This window comes from Palaemon carinicauda, chromosome 30 (assembly GCF_036898095.1).
Source record: "Palaemon carinicauda isolate YSFRI2023 chromosome 30, ASM3689809v2, whole genome shotgun sequence".
NCBI lineage: Eukaryota > Metazoa > Arthropoda > Malacostraca > Decapoda > Palaemonidae > Palaemon > Palaemon carinicauda.
Window position 1 is genome coordinate 57,459,738 of NC_090754.1, and position 20,396 is coordinate 57,480,133.

The 20,396-nt window shown below is 32.3% G+C and overlaps 4 protein-coding genes across 4 annotated transcripts in view; 1 reads left to right on the plus strand and 3 right to left on the minus strand.

Moving 5' to 3' along the window:
• Window positions 1-1,593: 1,593 nt before the first annotated feature.
• Window positions 1,594-2,987, minus strand: LOC137623189 (cuticle protein 7-like). The gene is made up of 3 exons (XM_068353887.1): window positions 2,928-2,987; window positions 2,322-2,399; window positions 1,594-2,009 (listed from the first exon to the last, which is right to left on the minus strand). Exons 1-3 carry the CDS (start codon window positions 2,937-2,939, stop codon window positions 1,680-1,682), a joined length of 420 nt encoding a protein of 139 aa, XP_068209988.1. The 5' UTR covers window positions 2,940-2,987; the 3' UTR covers window positions 1,594-1,679.
• A 2,572-nt stretch (window positions 2,988-5,559) lies between these two features.
• The window catches only part of LOC137623191 (pro-resilin-like), a 76,568-nt gene continuing 61,731 nt past the window's right edge, over window positions 5,560-20,396 (plus strand). The window contains exon 1 of the mRNA XM_068353891.1: window positions 5,560-5,581. The gene's annotated coding sequence lies outside the window, so the exon portion shown is untranslated. The remainder of the gene's footprint in view (window positions 5,582-20,396) is intronic.
• LOC137623190 (cuticle protein 7-like) lies at window positions 7,941-9,906 on the minus strand. Its single transcript, XM_068353888.1, has 3 exons — window positions 9,859-9,906; window positions 8,425-8,502; window positions 7,941-8,270 (listed from the first exon to the last, which is right to left on the minus strand). Exons 1-3 carry the CDS (start codon window positions 9,868-9,870, stop codon window positions 7,941-7,943), a joined length of 420 nt encoding a protein of 139 aa, XP_068209989.1. The 5' UTR covers window positions 9,871-9,906.
• Window positions 13,272-15,155, minus strand: LOC137623188 (pro-resilin-like). The gene is made up of 3 exons (XM_068353885.1): window positions 15,121-15,155; window positions 14,001-14,078; window positions 13,272-13,700 (listed from the first exon to the last, which is right to left on the minus strand). Exons 1-3 carry the CDS (start codon window positions 15,130-15,132, stop codon window positions 13,365-13,367), a joined length of 426 nt encoding a protein of 141 aa, XP_068209986.1. The 5' UTR covers window positions 15,133-15,155; the 3' UTR covers window positions 13,272-13,364.

The following is a 20,396-nucleotide window of genomic DNA, read 5'->3' on the forward strand; positions in this document are numbered from 1 at the left end:
GGCATATTTGCATATCCTTAGATGAGGGCCTCTAGAAAAGAGAAAGGCGTGTCTATCTCTAAACGAAGTCTGGGTTTTTGTGTGATATTTATGTCTTCTTTCGTTTGAAATGGAGGTAAGAATGAAATCTGATTATTATTATTATTATTATTATTATTATTATTATTATTATTATTATTAGCTAAGCTGCAATCCTATCTGGAAAAGCAGGATACTATAAGCCAAAGGGCTTCTACCGGGAAAATAGCCCAGTGAGGAAAGGAAATAAGGAAACAGATCGAATTGTGTACCTAAGTGTACCCTCAAGCTAGAGAACTGTAACCCCTGACAATGGAAGACCGTGGTACAGAGGCTATAGCACCACCCGAGACTAGAGAACACTAGTTTGGTTTTGGAATGTCCTTCTCCTAGAAGATCTGCTTATCATAGCTGAAGAGTCAAATTCTTCTGTGAGTCATTCTGTTATGTTTTTTCCCTCCTTTTGATTAATTCATTTGTTTTTATGTCTTTTTTATTATGTTCATTTGTCTTTCCTTACACCAAAATTGCTCCTATGGATACGTTATTATTATTATTATTTCATTATTAATATCAATATTTTTGTTGTCTTTATTGTTTAGATAATGGTTTTTAAATAGACGGAATCTTCAGCCTTTTATTTTTTTATACTATATTCTTCGATCTCCTGGTTTATCTTGTAAATTTAATCTCAATTTTAGTTGTTTCATCTCTATTGTTTTTTTTTTTATTATTATTTCTCTCATATAGTTTTTTCTTTATTTATGTATTTTCTTCTTCCATACTGGATGGGTATCTCAATCAGAAAATCTTAATGATTTTTCAAATAAAAATAAAGAACGGAAAAAAAAAAATGAGACTTTACTGCGAAATCTTAAGACATTCCATATGAGATTTGATATTTCAACTTAATTTTCAAGCAGCTTTTCTTGCATAAGGAAATAAAACTGAAAATATGATTGAAAAATCTGAAAATAAGTTATATGAGTAATCATTTCCCTTATATGATAAAGAGCAAGTATCAAGATATATATATATATATATATATATATATATATATATATATATATATATATATATATATATATATATATATATACATACATACATGCGTATATATGTATGTATATACTGTATATATACATGTATATATACATATATATATATATATAAATATATATATATATATATATATATATATATATATATATATATATATATATATATATATATATATGTATATATATGTATATATATACATATATATACAGTATATATATATATATATATATATATATATATATATATATATATATATATACATTACAGTCACACCCAATGGCATTCCCAGACATATAACTTCCTGTCCCTTGGGTAAGGGGGAGCGGGTTAGAGTGGTTAAATCTGTGTGTGTGCGTGTGTATGTGTGTGTGGTGTGTACATATCTATTTAAATATCTAACCGTCCTTTTTACGGGTCACGTACAGTAATAGTGTATATTTTACCTTTAGTGACTTGTCCAAAAACATTCCTCAGAGGTTAAAGATGTTATTCAAAGAGAGTTAATTTGCCATAGATTTATTCACATAAATAAGGATGATATTAATGAGATGATATATCCATTTAAGCTTAACATATCTTAAGTTATTTATGTCTGAAATTTACTTGGATTCGTTAGAATCGGGGGCGGAGTAGAGGGACCTTGGAGGGGCATATCGTGGAGCCTCGAAGGATTCGTTGGATTCGAAGGAATCGGGGTAACGAGCCTCTCCCTGGTAGCTGACCTCAGCCACGTATCCTGAGTCTCCGTCGACGTAGTACTTGACGGTCTGCAGACGACCGTCGGGAAGCTGGACGTAGTAGGATCCCTGAGTGTTGTCTCCGTCGCGGGTTTCCTGGTGTCCGAAGTCGTTCTCTGAGGATTCGTCCTTCACGGCCCAGTTGAAGTTATACTGAGCTTCGCTGGATTCGTAAGATTCCTCAGATGATGCCTGTAATTGGAGATGGAAAATACAATAAGATTTTAGATTGAACTTTTATATTATCATTTTTTTAAGGAATTAAATTCATTTTCAAAGTTGAAGTTGAACTGATCCTCGCTAGATTCGTAAGATTCTTCGGAGCCAGAGGAGGCCTACAATTGACTAATAAATAATGTAATATCCTTATAATTAACAATAGTGGAGGATATAAAATTTATTTCTTGTGGTATTTACACAACAATCTATGGTAAGGATACCAAATTGTCTGTTTACAATATATAAAAAGAGAAATAATTTGCTGGATACAGCTAAAATACTTACTCTTGGAGCATTATAAGAGTAGGTCTCCCTGCTGTCAGCTGCCACGAAAGTGGCCAGGCCTAAGACGATAATTGCAATCTGAAAGAGAAAGTATGATTAGTTGATATACATCATAGTTTCGGGAGTTTTGTTGATATTGAAATATCCTGACTATCAGAACTAGAGGTGAGGATTTATTTTAATTTTAGATGCTATTCTATTTCTCTTAACTTCGTTAATTTGAGTCTACCAAGTTTTGGCTATGCAAGCGTACAAGGTATATGTCCAATCGGTCTTGGCATAAAATTATTAATTGTAAAATGAAGGTTCTTGATTCGTCAATGAAATAATGTAGGTAATTCTATTTTTTTTCTTTTATTTTGTAGTCTCAGTGAACACGAGCCTTAATCAATAGACACTAATAAGAAGTATAAAACTGATGATTTACATTAAAGAAGTCAAAACGTATCTAGTTGCAGCAAATTATCCATTGCATTTAAAATGAGTGAAGTTATAATTTACATAAAAGAAGTTGAAACGTAAATTATCCATTGCTTTTAAAACGAAAGTAATTTTGTAGAATTCTAGCCTTCCCTCAACACCCGAAATTAAGATAGAGTTCCATACCTTTGAATTCATGGTGATTGTAGTTCCTACGACACAACTGTGCTCTGGTACAAAGCACAACATTATTTATACCACTGCCTTCTTAGTAGGCGCGGTCAGCTGACCTCTCTTGAGCTAGTTTTCTCTTCATGGTGGAAAGAAAAAGGACAAACTCGATTTCTCTTGTTCGCTAGTAAAATATGCAGTTGAACTGAAATGTCAGAGTGACCTTTTAGTTTACAATGTTTACATATTTTTCTTCTTCTTCTTCTTCTTCTTCTTCTTCTTCTTCTTCTTCTTCTTACAAAAACGGGGGTAATGATATAAAAAGTGACGAGGTCAACTGATGATTTTGATAGACACGAATTAGCTTCACGAACAAAAAGTGGTTTCAGACCAGAGATTCGACGTAACATGCAATCTGCACCTTCCGCAAAATCTTCCTTCTATTTCCTCTTCCTATTAACTACCTTTCTTGCATATCCTATTGGGATTTTTCCATCAGGAACTTGATTATCAACTACTTTTCTTTCAAAGGATTTTTCCATCAGGAACTTAATAATTGGTGATCTACAACCTTGGCTTGTACCATATCCTCTGTTAATTCGATCAATTCCACTTATGAATGGCCGAGACAAGGGACAGTGATAATACCCTACCTGCCTAGCAGGACAATGCCCTAGAGACTGACCATACATAAATATGATCAGCGCCCAAGCTAGGACCAGGGAGGCCCAGGCAATGGCTACTAACGACTCAGCAGGTAAATCTATAGGCTCTCCTTAAACCTCCTTTTCTTAGCTCAGAAGGATGTTGATGTTGCAGACACTACAAGAGACTAATGAGTTTGAGTGGACTCGAACCCCAGTCCGGTGGACCGCCAGGCAGGGACGTTTCCAATAGGCCACCACAGCCTGTGAAGAAGCGTCTTTGTCATAGCTATTGGACGCTGGACCCTTTCTTTTTGGATCTTCTCTTCAAGATGAGGATTACTTCACTTCTTTGGGCTCTGTTGCAACCAAGACAAACACTTAATACCTTATTTACCTGAGAATCTGTAATACCTTATATATATATATATATATATATATATATATATATATATATATATATATATATATATATATATATATATATATATATATATATATATATATATATATATATATATATATATATAATGTATGTATATATATATATATCACTTCACTTCACTTCCACTCCCAGGTAGGCTTTCAGCCTGTCAGTGGAATCAGTTGTCTTCTCCACTCAATTCTGTTTTCAAAAATTCCCTCTCTTCTCAGCTGTTCAATTGTTGGCATGTTGTTCTTTGTCAAAATCTCTTCAATTCCATCAATAAGGATTTTGGAATATGATTCCTAGAACTATATATATATATATATATATATATACATATATATATATATATATATATATATATATATATATATATATATATATATGTGTGTGTGTATATATATAAATATATGTATATGAATACACACACACACATATATATATATATATATATATATATATATATATATATATATATAAATATATGTATATGAATACACACACACACACATATATATATATATATATATATATATATATATATATGTATTTATATACATATATTTATATATATACACACATATATATTTTTATATATATATATATATATATATATACATATATGTATATATGTATATATGTATATATGTATATATATATATATATATATATATATATATATATATATAAGTGTGTATTCATATACATATATTTATATATACACACACACACACACACACATATATATATATATATATATATATATATATATATATATATATGTATATATATATATATATATATATATATATATATATATATATAGTTCTAGGAATCATATTCCAAAATCCTTATTGACATAAAAGGGTGGGGGCCATTACCTGATACATATTACTCATTTGTTTCATTTTAGTTTGTTATTCATATAGTTAAAGTATATCCGTTCTGTGATGTTACACTTTTGTGAGAGAGAGAGAGAGAGAGAGAGAGAGAGAGAGAGAGAGAGAGAGAGAGAGAGAGAGAGAGAGAGAGAGAGAGAGAGAATATAAATGCCTTTTAGTTGATTTTTTATATTTTCCTGATTATAACTAAATGAAATGCAAGGAAACGATAGAATAGTCTCGAATACAAAGTGCAAAAACCTCTCAGTATTTCTTTTAGTTTCCCTTTGAATGTAAACAAAAAAGTGACGACTTTGTTGTCCTTGTTTGAGAGCAGTGACGAAGGTCCTTGATGGTGATGTCAACTAGACTTGATTTCAGCGTAAACAAATCATAATATTATCAGTAAAAGCTTCTGTCTCACAGAGACCTTTTACTCGTAGTGCTTCAGTGCTTTCAAACGAGAAGGGGCCTCTAGTTCTTTTAGACGAGAAGCGGCCTCTGGTGCTTTTAAACGAGAAGGGGCCCTCTAGTTCTTCTAAACGAGAAGGGGCCTCTAGTTCTTTTAAACGAGAAAGGGCCTCTTTGTTCTTTTAAACGTGCAGGGCTCTCTAGTGCTTCAGTGCTTTCAAACGAGAAGGCTGGATATTTAATGACCCTTATTGCGGTTACGACATTGAAAAGAAGAAGAAGAATCTACTGTTTAATGTTTGGTAGGTAAGTAAAACTGAAAGTTTGAATATATGTTTTACTTTGCAAATGTGAGAATTTTCAGACTTGGTGTTGTTAAATGTAGTTGTGGTTCCATTTATTATGCCTTGTCCATAATGTTGTCTCTTAGATAATGGTTTTAAATGGATGAACTTTGAAATTAAAAACTCGTCAATTTCTCGCATCTTCATGTTGTTATAATAGTCCCGAATTGAGTTTATGTTGTGTCTCGGATCTCGTTTCTGTGCGATGAATTGCTTGTCTTAGACTATTACCACGATTTTTTTAAACAAATGTGTTATATATAACAATGAATATTCATCTTTTGATATTTTGTCCGTGAAATTTTCGTTGCTATTTATTATATTCTTCTCTAATTAATTTTACTCTTACGAAATAGGAAAAAAAATAATGGGCATCTGATCATAAAATTCTATGAAAAATGTATATTTCGTCAGCATCTAGTAAGCACAATATTGAAATGAACTTTACTGAATTTTTTGGTTCAGATCTTGATTTGAAAATTTTCAAACTCTTGGAAAACTAACTTTCTTCAGTGTGCCCTATAAAAGTAGGTGGGCTTCAGGGATAGGTCTCGGCGTCAATGACCTTCGATGTCAGGATGCCAGAGAACTTCAAATCAATCAATCAATCAGGGATAGGTCTTACTTATTTTCTTCTACTTTTAAATTCCTTCACTAACCAATCACAGTTTTTTTTTTTTTTTTTTTTTTTTTTTTTTTTTTTTTTTTTTTTTTTTATTCACCTCCACCCTTACAGGGGTGGTGCCCCTGTAGGGGTGGAGGTCCTCTTTATGTAGGTCTGTAGGACAAATGACCTACAAGCAGATTAATGGGAGATTCAATACTGAAATTCAATCTTTATTTCGAGTGTACCAAAGTAACTATTTTCAAAAACTGACTCTTTCCTTATATTTCTGATTTTCCAATTCACAAAAGGGCATTTGTACCTTTAAAGTCATTATGAAATTCTGAATCTAAATTATATAATAGTTGTGCATTAGAAAAAAAAAAGACTTTTAATAATCACTTTAATGAAATCGCCCAATTAAATGTCTATTACGAAAATTTCAGATCGCAAACATAAAATTGATAGACGGTAACTATTGAAAAAAATTCAGACTTTGTTCCTGAATCTAAATTATTTAATAGTTGTGCATTAGACGAAAGACTTTTAATAATCACTTTAATGAAATCGCCTAATTAAATATCTATTAAGAAACTTAAGATCGCAAACGTAAAATTGAGAGAAGTTAATTATTGAAAAAAATTTAAACTTTGTTCTGTTGCATTAATTTTCAAAATCAAAATCTATCACGTTGCTCTTTAAATATAATTTCATTATCAATAGTGTCTCCTATGTAATATGAAAGATTTTTGGCTTATTTAAAATTCTGTCCCAATTTAAGACTTGGTGAATTTGATAAATTACCAGTTATACAGCGAACCAATCTTTCAACTTTGGGGACACTCGGTAGAGAACAGACCTCCACCATGGCAGCTTATTTCTCCATCCTTTGCTTGATATTGACCTTGACCTTTGACCTTAATATGTACTAATTGGCGTGCATTTTCATACACTCAAATATGCACCATGTTTGAAGTTTTCTGTGACAACGATGTCCAAACTTATGGCAGATTACGTGAATTGGACATTTTGTTTGACCGTGACCTTAGACTTTGACCTAAACCTTCCAAAATTTCATCACTTCCAGCTTTTTACGTTAGTTAATCCCTGAAGGTTTTATCAGCCTATGATTAAAATTGTGTCCAACAGACTGTTCATAAACAAAGACACACGCACAAATACACAAACACACATAACCTTCTTCCAACTTCGTTGGCGGATGTAATTACTCTTGGGATGATATAAACATGCAAACACATTTACATTAAATGTGATGATTATGATCAAGCCTCTATAAGTAAAGTGAAGCTAAATTATATTGAAATCATGACCGTGGACCCATTTTCTTAACACCCATGGCTAGATCAGCTATTAGCTGACCAGCGATGGCCATATATGCATTTGATTACTAACCATTGCCCTTATATCTATTTGCTTATCCTCTATGGCTATTTTAACCATTTCCTCAATAACCATGGGCATTTTAGTTATTCAATAGTCATGACTCTTTGGCAATGCCTACAGTCCTCCTCTAAAGAGGAATTGATGGTACGACTCCTCTATGAGAGTTTGCTAATGCAGATCATAGGTGGAGAAATCATAGAACATATGCATAAGTAAAAAAAAATTTTAAAAATATATTTATTTACATAAATATTGATGAAATAATTTATCCATTCGCGCTTAAGGTATCAAAGTGGGTAATATCATTCCAAATTTACTTGGATTCATTGGAATCGAGGGCAGAGTAACGGGGTCTTGGTGGAGCATATCGTGGAGCCTCGAAGGATTCGTTGGATTCGAAGGAATCTGGGTAACGAGCCTCTCCCTGGTAGCTGACTTCAGCCACGTATCCGGAGTCTCCGTCGACGTAGTACTTGACGGTCTGCAGACGACCGTCGGGAAGCTGGACGTAGTAGGATCCCTGAGTGTTATCTCCGTCACGGGTTTCCTGGTGTCCGAAGTCGTTCTCTGAGGATTCGTCCTTGACGGCGTAGTTGAAGCTGTACTGAGCCTCGCTGGATTCGTAGGATTCCTCAGATGAGGCCTGAGATAAGCGATAGGAAATTCATTAGAATTATAATATACACTTTTACCTTCGAAGAATGATGCTTATTTCCAAAGAAATTATAATTAATAGTTAACTTATTCAGTAACATAACAGATGTACAAAAGCTGTGGAGTATCTCTGAAATACTTACTCTTGGGGCAGAATAAGAATATCTTTCCCTGCTGTCGGCTGTTACGAGGGCAGCCAGGCCCAGAACAATCATTACAATCTGTTAGGAAAGAATGTATCGTTAAAATCATTTCTAAATTGTAATTAATCGTAGAACATTAGGAAAACTTTAATTGAACATTAATATTCCTGATTCGATTCGTAACGGACTAAGGTCTAATATGCTCAAGGTTTTAGGATTGTAAACTCATTGGTTTTGGCAAAATTATAAATCCAGGCTACAAAATGCAGTTTTACGATAATTCTTTTTTTTTTTTTTCATTTGCCTTAAGACTGTCATAACCCTGGTTTTCAAATTTCTTATATAAGAAATTTCTTTGTATATTATGACACCCAATGGAAGCAATGCTTGTTATTATTTCTAAGCAAAAGTAAAATTATCACACCTAAATCCTTTTTGTAATGGAGTCAGTGCGTATCCATCCCTAGTTTATAAGGGAAATAACTATTATCTATTTTCTTCATCTATATTAGTAAATTATCGCTCCAAATTTTGTTGTTAGTCTGAACGATTTCATGCCTAGTATATAGTAGAAATACCTACAAGAAAACTCTAGTTTTCTTATCTTTGTAAGTTAGTTTTTGTTATTTATATAAGTAAAATTATCACACCAATTTTTTTTAATAGTCTGAACATTTAAAACTAGATTTGTTATCTATATAAATACAATAATCACATTTCTCTAATATTGTTAGTTAAATGGCAGGACAGGATTAGAATTACAAGAGAGATTATTCAGGTGCCATATGTGGATGAGATTATAGTGAGGGGTAGGTAGAGATGGTTTGGGCATGCTCTTTGCACTCTACGAGAGAGATTAGTTCACCAAACGTTCAACTGGGCTCCACAAGGCACTAGAAGAGTTGAAAGACCCAGGCTTACATGGCTGAAGACTATGAAGCATGAAGTGGGAGAAGATGAATATAGAAGTATTAATTTGAAAGCTAAAGATAGAGATGACTGGCGAAATATAACAGAGTCCATTTGCGTCGATAGGCGTTATTATTATTATTATTATTATTATTATTATTATTATTATTATTATTATTATTATTAATGCTTGATAAGCTAAAACCCTAATTGGAAAAGCATAATGCTATAAGCCCGAGGGCTCCAACAGGGAAAATAACCCAGTGAGGAAAGGAAATGAGGAAACTAAAAGAAAAGTAATTAACAATTGATATAAATTTTTTTAAGAACAGCAACCCCATTAAAAAAAAGAATATTTTATAAACTGTATAAACTATAAAACTTGAAAAAACAAGAGGAAGAGAAATAAGTTAGAATAGTGTGCCCGAGTTAGTTTTTAAAAGGATTCATGCCTAGATTATAGGGGATATAAGTACAACACCTAGTTCTGTCTTCCAGATAAGTAAAAGAAATTCAAAACCTCACCTTGGAGTTCATGTTGCTTGCAGGTAGACAACTACACAACTGTGCTCCAGAGCTAAGTCCACCGACTATTTATACCTCTGCCATCTTGTTAGGCGCGGTCAGCTGACCTCCCTTGAGCTAGTTACCAATTTTTTTTCTTCGCACAAACTATCAACTGAAAAGGACAAGAATAATATCTAATTTACGTTAGACTTTTTATAGTTTATATATGAAATGTCTGTTTTGATGTTACTGTTTTTAGAATATTTTGTTTTAATTGTTCATTATTTCTCATATTGTTTATTTATTTCCTTACTTCAATTCCTCATTAGGCTATTTTTCCCTGTTGGAATTGGGCTTATAGCATCTTGCTTTTCTAACTAAGGTTGTAGCTTAGTTATTAAAAATAATAATAATAATAATAATAATAATAATAATAATATGGCCGGATTGTAATATGATTGCGTCATTTCAGAAGACTCAATTTAGGTTATTACGAATAAGAATAACTTATCCTAAAGTGTTTATATTTTCCTGTTAATCATCCTCTTTCTTAATATACTTTGGTTATGAAGACGTTGATAATAATTAATTGATTTCTTTGGGAAAGACGAGGAGATGGTAACTGGATGCACATGTGATTTGGTTTAAAAGTCAACCTTCACAAAACACTCCATACTTTTTTTCTTGTTTTTTTTTTCCTTTTGCTTTATATCTTCATCACACTTTGACCTTTCTCACTCTTATTATATATAACTATTTGTTTTTAATTTTTCAATCTTATCAAACTTTTATATATCAGCTTTCTTTATTCAGTAAAAAATATACAAAAGGACTGTATATATACATACATACATATATATATATATATATATATATATATATATATATATATATATATATATATATATATATATTATATTTATATATATATATATATATATATATATATATGTATATATATATACGTAACTTAATTTAATTATTGATTTATGTATTTACCTATATATGTGTATTTATTAACTTATATATTTATCTAATCAATCTGATTTTTAATTATTTTGTTATCTATTTATTTATATGCATATTTCTATAAATGTATAGTGTCAATTTATTATCAATTTTACTTGGTATATTTATTCATTTTGTTTATTTATATGTATGTCTATCAATGTATATATATATACATATATGCATGTGTATATATGTATCTATATATACGTGTAAATAAATATACATGCAAATCCATATTTATCAAGAGTCTCATTAAAAAAAAAAATCTCCCCATTTTTAGTATTTGTCTTCAAAACAAAATAATTCAGATCCTTCAATTTATCATCAATTACATCTATAGTCTTCTTGTTCAGCACTTTCTAAGAGATTGATATTTATCATCAATTCATTAAAATAATCCCTAAAATTATTTTTGCATTTCACCAGGCATTTCAGTTTCTGATCACATTCTCAGATTCTCTGTTCGTAATATTAGGTATGCAGTTAATTCTAATAGTCAGGCATTATAAATCGTGAGGCTCAATACTGCACAGTACTCTAGAAATTTTATTCCAGCTATGACCAAGTTGTAGAATGCTTTTTCTAATCGGGTAGTTGAATTGGTAGAACTTCAAAAGTTCAAACTTGCAGCAAATGTTTTTATGTCGAACAGGCTGATATGTTTCTTTTTATAGTTTATATATGAAAAATCTGTTTTATTGTTGTTACTGTTCTTAAAATGTTTTATTTTAATCGTTCATTACTTCTCATATAGTTTATTTATTTCCTTATTTTCTTTCCTCGCTGAGCTATTTTTCCCTGTTTGAGCCCTTGGGATTATAGCATCCTGCTTTTCTAGCTAGGGTTGTAGCTTAGCTAATAATAATAATATTGATAATAATAATAATAACAATAAAGATAATAGTAATACCATTAATACTATAAATAATAGTAATAAATATTGATACCATTTAATAATACTATTAATGCTATCAATAATAGTGATAATAGTAATAATAGTAATAATGATAATAATAATATGCAACTAACCAGGAACTCTCTCTCCCTGTGCCCTACTCGTTTTAGATCTACCTTGCCCTAAGCGTCGCAACTGCTAAGGTCATTGCCTTTCTAATCATTTCATAGGTAGAAATTTTAGGGATGTGAGATAAAATTCGAAGACATTGCTGTTAGAAGTCTATTATACACAGTTGTCTATTTAAAATTTTTCTCTCCATGCGTTTCTTTCACAATACAAATCTCTCTCTCTCTCTCTCTCTCTCTCTCTCTCTCTCTCTCTCTCTCTCTCTCTCTCTCTCTCTCTCAATGTATTATTCACTTCTAGCTTTGGAACAGTATGGTTTGTCTCACACGAGAGTATGTTTTCCTCCTGTGAAATTTTTCGCTTGTTGAGTCATTTCTTCCTACGAGCGGATTTTTTCTGCACGGGAAATTTTTCACTCGTTATGAGGCATGTCTTCACACGAGTGTAATTCCCCCGAGCGGTTTTATCTTGAGCGGCCTTTTAGTTTCTAAAAGCCTATGCACTGGAACCGCGTACAAGATAGCAGTGTATGCGGCTAATAAATAACTGCCGCTCGGAATTTCTCCCTAGCAGACACCGTGTGAAGGGCCTCGTTAATCTTCATTGAATTTTAATACGCATGGAGAAAACCGCACGACATCAAACTGCTGGTTTGAAGCGAACCTATTTCTATTCCACTATCATTCTTTCAATCACCTTACCTGATAGTCTTATCTCAAATGAAAAGCACATGGATTGTGGAACTACGTATTTACGGGTCTGTCTTTTATCGTATTTTATTCTAAGTATCGCTGTATCTAACACAACAATATTTTATCCCAGTATCAATTTTTATATGTATTACCCATGTGTCTGCAAAGCTAGTTTATCTTCTTCCAACTTGTTGTCCTAATATTTTTGCAACGAGTGCAGTCAACTTATTTTGCATAATTTTCAATTTCAATTTCGAAAACTGGTGACTTTTCTCGTCTTGTTTCCTGAGTCTCGATGCGTTTATTATAGTTTTGTATCTTCGGTCATAAAGACTTAGCTCTGCAATATCCTTTTTTTGAATTCATGTAGCTACAATTTTTTTTCTGTGATAGGAATACAGTTGTATAGCTCGTATTAATTAGTGTGTATTGTAATACCCGTCTCGAACCCCAGTCAGGTGATCACCAGTCAGGGATGTTACCACATCGGTCCCAACAAACCTAAAACTATATTTGTAATCCAGGAGTAGCTGTTTACATTAAGGCGAGATATTTTGTCTTTTCTACCAATATGTGAATAAGGACAAAATTTTATACTATGTAATTAGTAACAAATATAGAAACTAACACCACTGTAGCTACACAATGATATATAACCAGATCAAATTCCAACACTTGGATGTAAAGGAAAAAATTATAAATTTCGGAAATATTTATTATCATAAATAAGGATGATATCGATGATATAATTTATCAATAGATGCTGATATATTAATATGATTTAACCCATTTCAAATCTATTTAGATTCGTTGGAGTCGGGGGCGGAGTAACGGGGCCTTGGTGGAGCATATCGTGGAGCCTCGAAGGATTCGTTGGATTCGAAGGAATCGGGGTAACGAGCCTCTCCCTGGTAGGTGACCTCAGCCACGTATCCTGAGTCTCCGTCGACGTAGTACTTGACGGTCTGCAGACGACCGTCGGGAAGCTGGACGTAGTAGGATCCCTGAGTGTTGTCTCCGTCGCGGGTTTCCTGGTGTCCGAAGTCATTCTCTGAGGATTCGTCCTTCACGGCATAGTTGAAGCTGTACTGAGCCTCGCTGGATTCGTAAGATTCCTCGGAGCTAGAGGAAGCCTGTAATTGATAAGAGAAGACACATTTGAGTCATGAATTGAGAGATTAAATTAATTTATATAACACTATTTTTAAAGTTAACTTTAATCATAAAATGGGGAATAGAATTTATAGTTCTTTATATTTGTTTATATATTGTAATTATGAAATTGGGAATGGAATCATATAGTATATCAGTTCGTTTTATTTTGATTAATGCAACTTTATCTACGATCATAGCTAATTAGTTCAAATTAAGGTTTCTAGATCATACGGGGCATTCAGAAACAAATACTTGGTAAATTCTTTTGAAATACTTACTCTTGGGGCATTGTAAGAGTAGGTTTCCCTGCTGTCGGCGGCTACGAGGGCAGCCAGGCCCAAAACAATCATTACAACCTGAAAAATTCAAAATATTTTTAATTATTCTCATTTTTCTTCGGTTTAGATTTTCCTGTCATTGCAATTTTAATTTAAACTTAAATTATATTTTTATAAATATCAGTTACTTTAAAAATTATATATATGCGGTTCAACCCTTAATATTTACTCTTATTTGTTTCGAAGTCAAGACAAAATCTAAGATTCAAATTATACATTTTTCCATCTGTTATTTTACACACTTTTGTATTGCACATATGTTTGTCCATAGGATGAGGTTCATAGGAATATATAATTGGAAATATCAATAGCGTAATTATATTTTCCTTACTTGAAGAACTACTTATAAGTAAAAATACTTAACAATGTTTAGATATAAATTTGAATTTTAGCCTTTACTAATAATTCACATAATGATAATTAATCATTATATCTAATTTAATAATGTTACTGTTCTTGTGAATCACATGGGCATTTTGAAGCTGGTATAAATCAAGAGCATTTATGAATATATTTGAATTATGTGAAGAATATTGGTCTGCATTGTGAATATTCTTAGTTTTGAATTAGAACTGGAAGGATAATAGCTTTATAATTTCAAGGAGAGAGAGAGAGAGAGAGAGAGAGAGAGAGAGAGAGAGAGAGAGGGTATAAAATATTCATCTTTAAGACAGATTAGCAAACATAATCATAAATAAAATGAGAGAGAGAGAGAGAGAGAGAGAGAGAGAGAGAGAGAGAGGAGAGGGAAGATAAATTTTCATTTTTACGGAAGATAAGCAAACATAATCATATATAAAATGAGTAGGGAGAGAGAGAGAGAGAGAGAGAGAGAGAGAGAGAGAGAAGGATTTACATTTTATACGAGTAATAAACAGACTGATAAGAACAGAGAGAGAGAGAGTGAGAGAGTGAGAGAGTGAGTGAGTGAGAGAGTGAGTGAGTGAGAGAGTGAGTGAGTGAGAGAGTGAGAGAGTAAGAGAGTGAGAGAGTGAGTGAGAGAGTAAGAGAGAGAGAGAGAGAGAGAGAGAGAGAGAGAGAGAGAGAGATATTACCATACCTTGGAGTTCATGATGCTTGTGAAGTCAGTGAACGAACTGTGATGAGGATCTCTTCAGCCTCAGCCTTTATAGCCAGATCTCCACACTAGGCGCGGTCAGCTGACCTCCGAAAATCAACTTAACTTTTTTTTCTTATTTTTTTCATCGCATACCAAGATACGGAAAGGACATATACGCTTTCTTTTGGGCATTACGCCAATCTGGAGCTAAGTTGCAGGGTCCTATCATTTATGCATTTATCCAGGGAGCAAATGTTTTCATGTTGAACAGACTGCTATAGGTCTTTTTATAGTTTATATATTAAATATTTTTCAATGTTATTAATATTTTTAGAATCTATTTTAATTGTTCATTTCTTATATCGTTTACTTAGCAAATGTTTTTATGTTGAACAGGGTATTTTTATAGTTTGTATACGAAATATGTTTTAATGTTGTTAATGTTTTTTCTTTTAGATATATTATTCTAATTGTCCATTACTTCTTATATCATTTGTTTATTTCCTTACTTCCTTTCCTCACTGGGTATTTCTCTTCAAACAAGGGTTGTAGCTTAGCTAGTAATGATAATAATAATAATAATAATAATAATAATAATAATAATAATAATAATAATAATAATAATAATAATAATAATAATAATAATAATAATTAGATTGTATTAGTATTTTATCTAACTATTATTTTAATCATCCAAAGATATTAATATGGTTTTATTATTTATTTGACGTAGATTGCATTATTCCTCTATAAACTAGGACCATGACGCGTGAAGTGGGAGGTAATGAATGGAGAAGTATTGAATTAAAGACTCAAGCTAGAGACACCTGGTGAAATCTAACTGAGGCCCTATGCATCAATAGGCGTAGGAGGAGATGAGGATGATGAGATTACATTAGCATTTTCTTAAGATTTTAATTTAAATATCCAAAAATATCAATTTGGATTTTTTATTTATATTTCGTAGATTTCATTACCCTTTTTTTTTTTTTTACTTTATTTGCATTATAATAAGCTTTAACTTTGCCTTTTTATTTGTATATCGTATCTCCCAATTCGAAGGAGACAATATATTATATAGAGTAATTTTTTTTTTCAGGTTCTCGAGTAAATTTAATAAATTTAAGTAAATTTAGAAAATTTAGGAAATTGGAGAGATCTAAAGGTTCTTTGAAGAAATGGAAATGTGTTCTACATTACAATATAATAACCAGAGGTCTGATTGAAGGATGAAAGCTTTCACGAATTAATTATCCCTTTATTTACTTTCTTAACTACTTTCTCTTATTCAGACTTATTCGAAAGAGTTGTAGCGTTTCCTTTAGTTTTATAAATCTCCAGAAACGTATTGGTAACCTTGCCTTCAATGAGGGAGGATATTCTATCTTGATATACTTCTATTAGTTACTAATTACATATATCAGTGAACTTAAAACTATTATATCCAGTGTTCCAAAACATACTCTGTTAAAGATTTGGGCGTTTACATTTAGCTAGTCTCTTGATTTTCGACCTTATTACTATAAGCAGAGGACTCGAGAGAAACATATCAAGAGGAACATATTTTTGTAGAATTGTCAAAGCGAAAAATATCATCTGTATTTTACTCAGTGAACTTATAACTATCGTATCCAGTGTCCCAAATCGTAGTGTGGTAAAGACTTGGATGTTAACCTTTGGCTAGTCTCTTGGTTTTCGACCTTATTGTCATAAGCAGAGGACTGGAGGAAAACTTATCAAGAGAAACATATCATTGCGGGATTATCAGAGAGAAAAATATCTTCAATATTTCACTCGGTGAATTTAAAACTATTATATCCAGTGTCCCAAAACACACTCTGGTAAAGAGTTGGGTGTTAACCTTTTGGCTAGTCTCTTGATTTTCGACCTTGTAAGAAGAGAACTGGAGGGAAATATATCAAGATAGACATGTCATTGCCGAATTGTCAAAGCAAAAAATATCTTCTACTATTTTACTCTTGTACATAGATCGAACAGGCTGTTTGATCTTGGCACGCAGTAGGTATTTGAATAGGGAAATGCTGTTATAAACAGCCAATAAATAATTCTAGCTGGCTGCACAGCATAATTGTGAGGGAAGATCATCCTAAATAATAACAGTTTTTGGAGGAAATATCTTATACTTGGCAGATTGGCTTGGGGAAAAAGTTTCTTTTAAACATAGCTTTAATTAACAGGTGATTTAAGGCATATGGGCTTACAGAAGAAACTTATTTTAATTGGCCTTTAGGCTTTGAGAAATAATAAAGATAACAGTCTATTATCCGTATATAGGTTTAAAAAGAACCTTTCAGTGATTATGTGTTAATCCCTTGTGAAGCGAATTTAGTTTGGCTTATAGAAATAAGAATGTCTTCAAATGTCTGAACTCAAAGTGTCTAAAGATTAATAAGATTTAACAAAGGAAATCAAATTATAATGAACTAAATGTGAAAATATAAATATTGAATGTCAGGGTTGTTATACATTATAAGGAATAGAACATAACTAATGATTTCAAGAGGAAAATAGTGATTATTTTATAAGGGATTTTAATACGACTAAATCTATGTAGAGGAAATCGAAAAGTGTGAGAATAAAAGATTTTCATATCCAGAAAGAAAAAGTCATTCGAAGATGAATATGCAACAGATTGTATATATTTGAGATAAACGACTTAATGTCCCCCCCCCTCTCTCTCTCTCTCTCTCTCTCTCTCTCTCTCTCTCTCTGTGCCGTGGTATAGTTAGGAAAAGGGATGGGTTGGGAAGGGTTAAACCTGTGTGTGTACGTGTACGTTTGCATATGTGAGCATATATATCTAAATATTAAGCCTTTAATTTTGCCGGGTCAAGTACACTAGTAGAATATAACCAACATTATAGTTACATTTTAAATCTAACTTCTATTCATATCGAAAGCATTTGAATAATCAAAACCAAACAATGGTCGATATTTTTAAAGTATTATAGCCTTAAATCCAATATCTATTCACATCAAAAGCATTTGAATAATTAAAACCTAAAAAAAGGACGATATTTAGTGTTAAAAACTTGAATCAAATTTCAATTCATATCAAAATCATTTGAATAATTAAAACCAAAAAAGGTAAAATATCTAAAGTGTTAAAACCTTAATTAAAATCTCCATCTATATCGAAAGAATCTGAAAAACGAAAACGCAAAAAGTGGAAGATACTTGAAGCGTTAAAACTCTTTCCAAAGACATATGATTTGGTCACGACTTATTACCCCAGCGGTTCGAAACCGCCTGGGGCGTAACTGACGGAATATTTTCTTTTCCAACCTACAGCCATTCGGTCAGTCTAGCTCCAGGAGCCCACTGGGCCACTCAGTGGGTCCTGGATCAGTCTACCACAGCCCATCTGGCCGGCGATATACCCTTGAACTTTCTGTGGCGTGAGGTGATCTACGAGCGCAGTAGTTAATATGCTTCTTTTAGCAAAAGATCAAAGGAAGTCGGGTATCTAAGGTCATCTTGTTAGCTAGATTTATCCAGAGTTCCAGACGCATTTTTGCCAAGGTTACAGTTGCTTTAGGGGAACCTCAAAATGTCACTCTAGGTGATTATTGTGGTTTCAAAATGACCCCCCCAGGAAAGGTTTGTTTTCATTGTTTGTTTTTCTTAGTTTGTTTACTCTTTCTGGAGATAAATTAATAAATACAATTGGTATCTTAAATTCTATTCTGAAAGATACACTTCAGAACTGATAGTGTTTCAGTTTCTTTTCTATGGATTACCTTCATCAAATTCAAAATGCCCATAAGCACACCAGAATTACTTCTTACTCTCTCCAAAATAGATACGGACACTTCTTTGAGATGTCTTTCTTAAAGGTAGCCTGAGTATACTAGTAAAAAAAAGAGGAAAGCTTGTCACTTTTCTCACTCAAACCACCTTGCTACTGACTGGGTAGACTTTGAAAGACTGTTTTTATGTATGAAAGATTTATTTCAATGCGGCCCCGAGACTATATAATAAGCTCCCACGAAACATTCGAATGATTGAAGCCATTAAGGCTTTCAAAAGGAAACTGAAGACTTTCTTATTTAAACAGTCTTACAACAGTAACGATTTAACAGTAAATGAACAATGCGTGATCTGAAACGATAAATACTCTGAATGAACACGGTAAAACGACAGCGGAGGTCCTGTAGAGAGTGGCGTTCTCCTGCTGTATGGGACCGGAAAAGCAGCCATCAAAGTAAAGTATTCTTAAACTTCTCTTGAAGTATATTTCCTTATTTCCTTTCCTCGCTGAGAAATTTTCCTTGTTGGGGCCCTTGGGCTTATGGCATCCGGCTTTTCGAAGTAGGGTTGTAGTTTAGCAAGTAATAATAATAATAATAATAATAATAATAATAATAATAATAATAATAATAATAATAGGCAATTATTACCAGTAATACCAAAGTTCCAGTGAAGATAGCGCAGGATGAGGTGGTACAGATTATTATTATTATTATTATTATTATTATTATTATTTTTATTATTATTATTATTATTATTATTATTATTATTATCACTTGCTAAGCTACAATCCTAGTTGGAAAAGCAGGATGCTATAAGCCCAGGGGCTCCAACAGGGAAAATAACCCAGTGAGGAAAGAAAACGAGGAAATACGAGAAGTAACTAACAATTAGAATAAAATATTTTAAGAACAGCAACAACACTAAAAAAATTATTTCATATATAAACTATGAAAACTTCAACGAAAAAAAAGAGGAAGAGAAATAAGATAGAATAGTGTGCCCGAGTGTGCACTTGAGCAAGAGAACTCTAACCCAAGACAGTTGGAGACCATGACCGTATAGTAGCCTATGCTATCTGTAGAGTAGATAATTTTCACTCTTCACTCATTCAAACCCGATGGATGAATGGTGTACAATCGTTCGCAGCTGTTATTTTTTACGTATGTCCTTCTTCCTTCTTTTAGTATTATAGTATTAGGAACGCTGTTTAAAAAACCGCAATTTTAATCGGAAATTCTCCTTAAAAATCTACTGTTCTTAGTTGTATTTCAATAAAATACAGACGACCGTAATTTTTTACCCTACTTTGTTATTATCTTTTACGGGTTGATGACCGTAATATCACTCCATTACGATAATCCGGTTTTCAAACGGCAAATGTGTGGCTACATTTATTCCAGGATTTTTACCATTTTTGATTTACGGCAAATATTTAACAGTGAAGCTTGAACTCTTGATTACCTTAATGCTTCGACCATACATAAAATTAATCTTTTTTTTCG

Excerpts from the sequence above, each read along its gene's own strand:
- LOC137623188 (XM_068353885.1), bottom strand. Across the intron at positions 13,701-14,000 it reads ACTCTTACAATGCCCCAAGA|GCTTCCTCTAGCTCCGAGGA; the intron begins GTAAGTATTTCA and ends TATCAATTACAG.
- LOC137623190 (XM_068353888.1), bottom strand. Across the intron at positions 8,271-8,424 it reads ATTCTTATTCTGCCCCAAGA|GCCTCATCTGAGGAATCCTA; the intron begins GTAAGTATTTCA and ends CGCTTATCTCAG.
- LOC137623189 (XM_068353887.1), bottom strand. Across the intron at positions 2,010-2,321 it reads ACTCTTATAATGCTCCAAGA|GCATCATCTGAGGAATCTTA; the intron begins GTAAGTATTTTA and ends CTCCAATTACAG.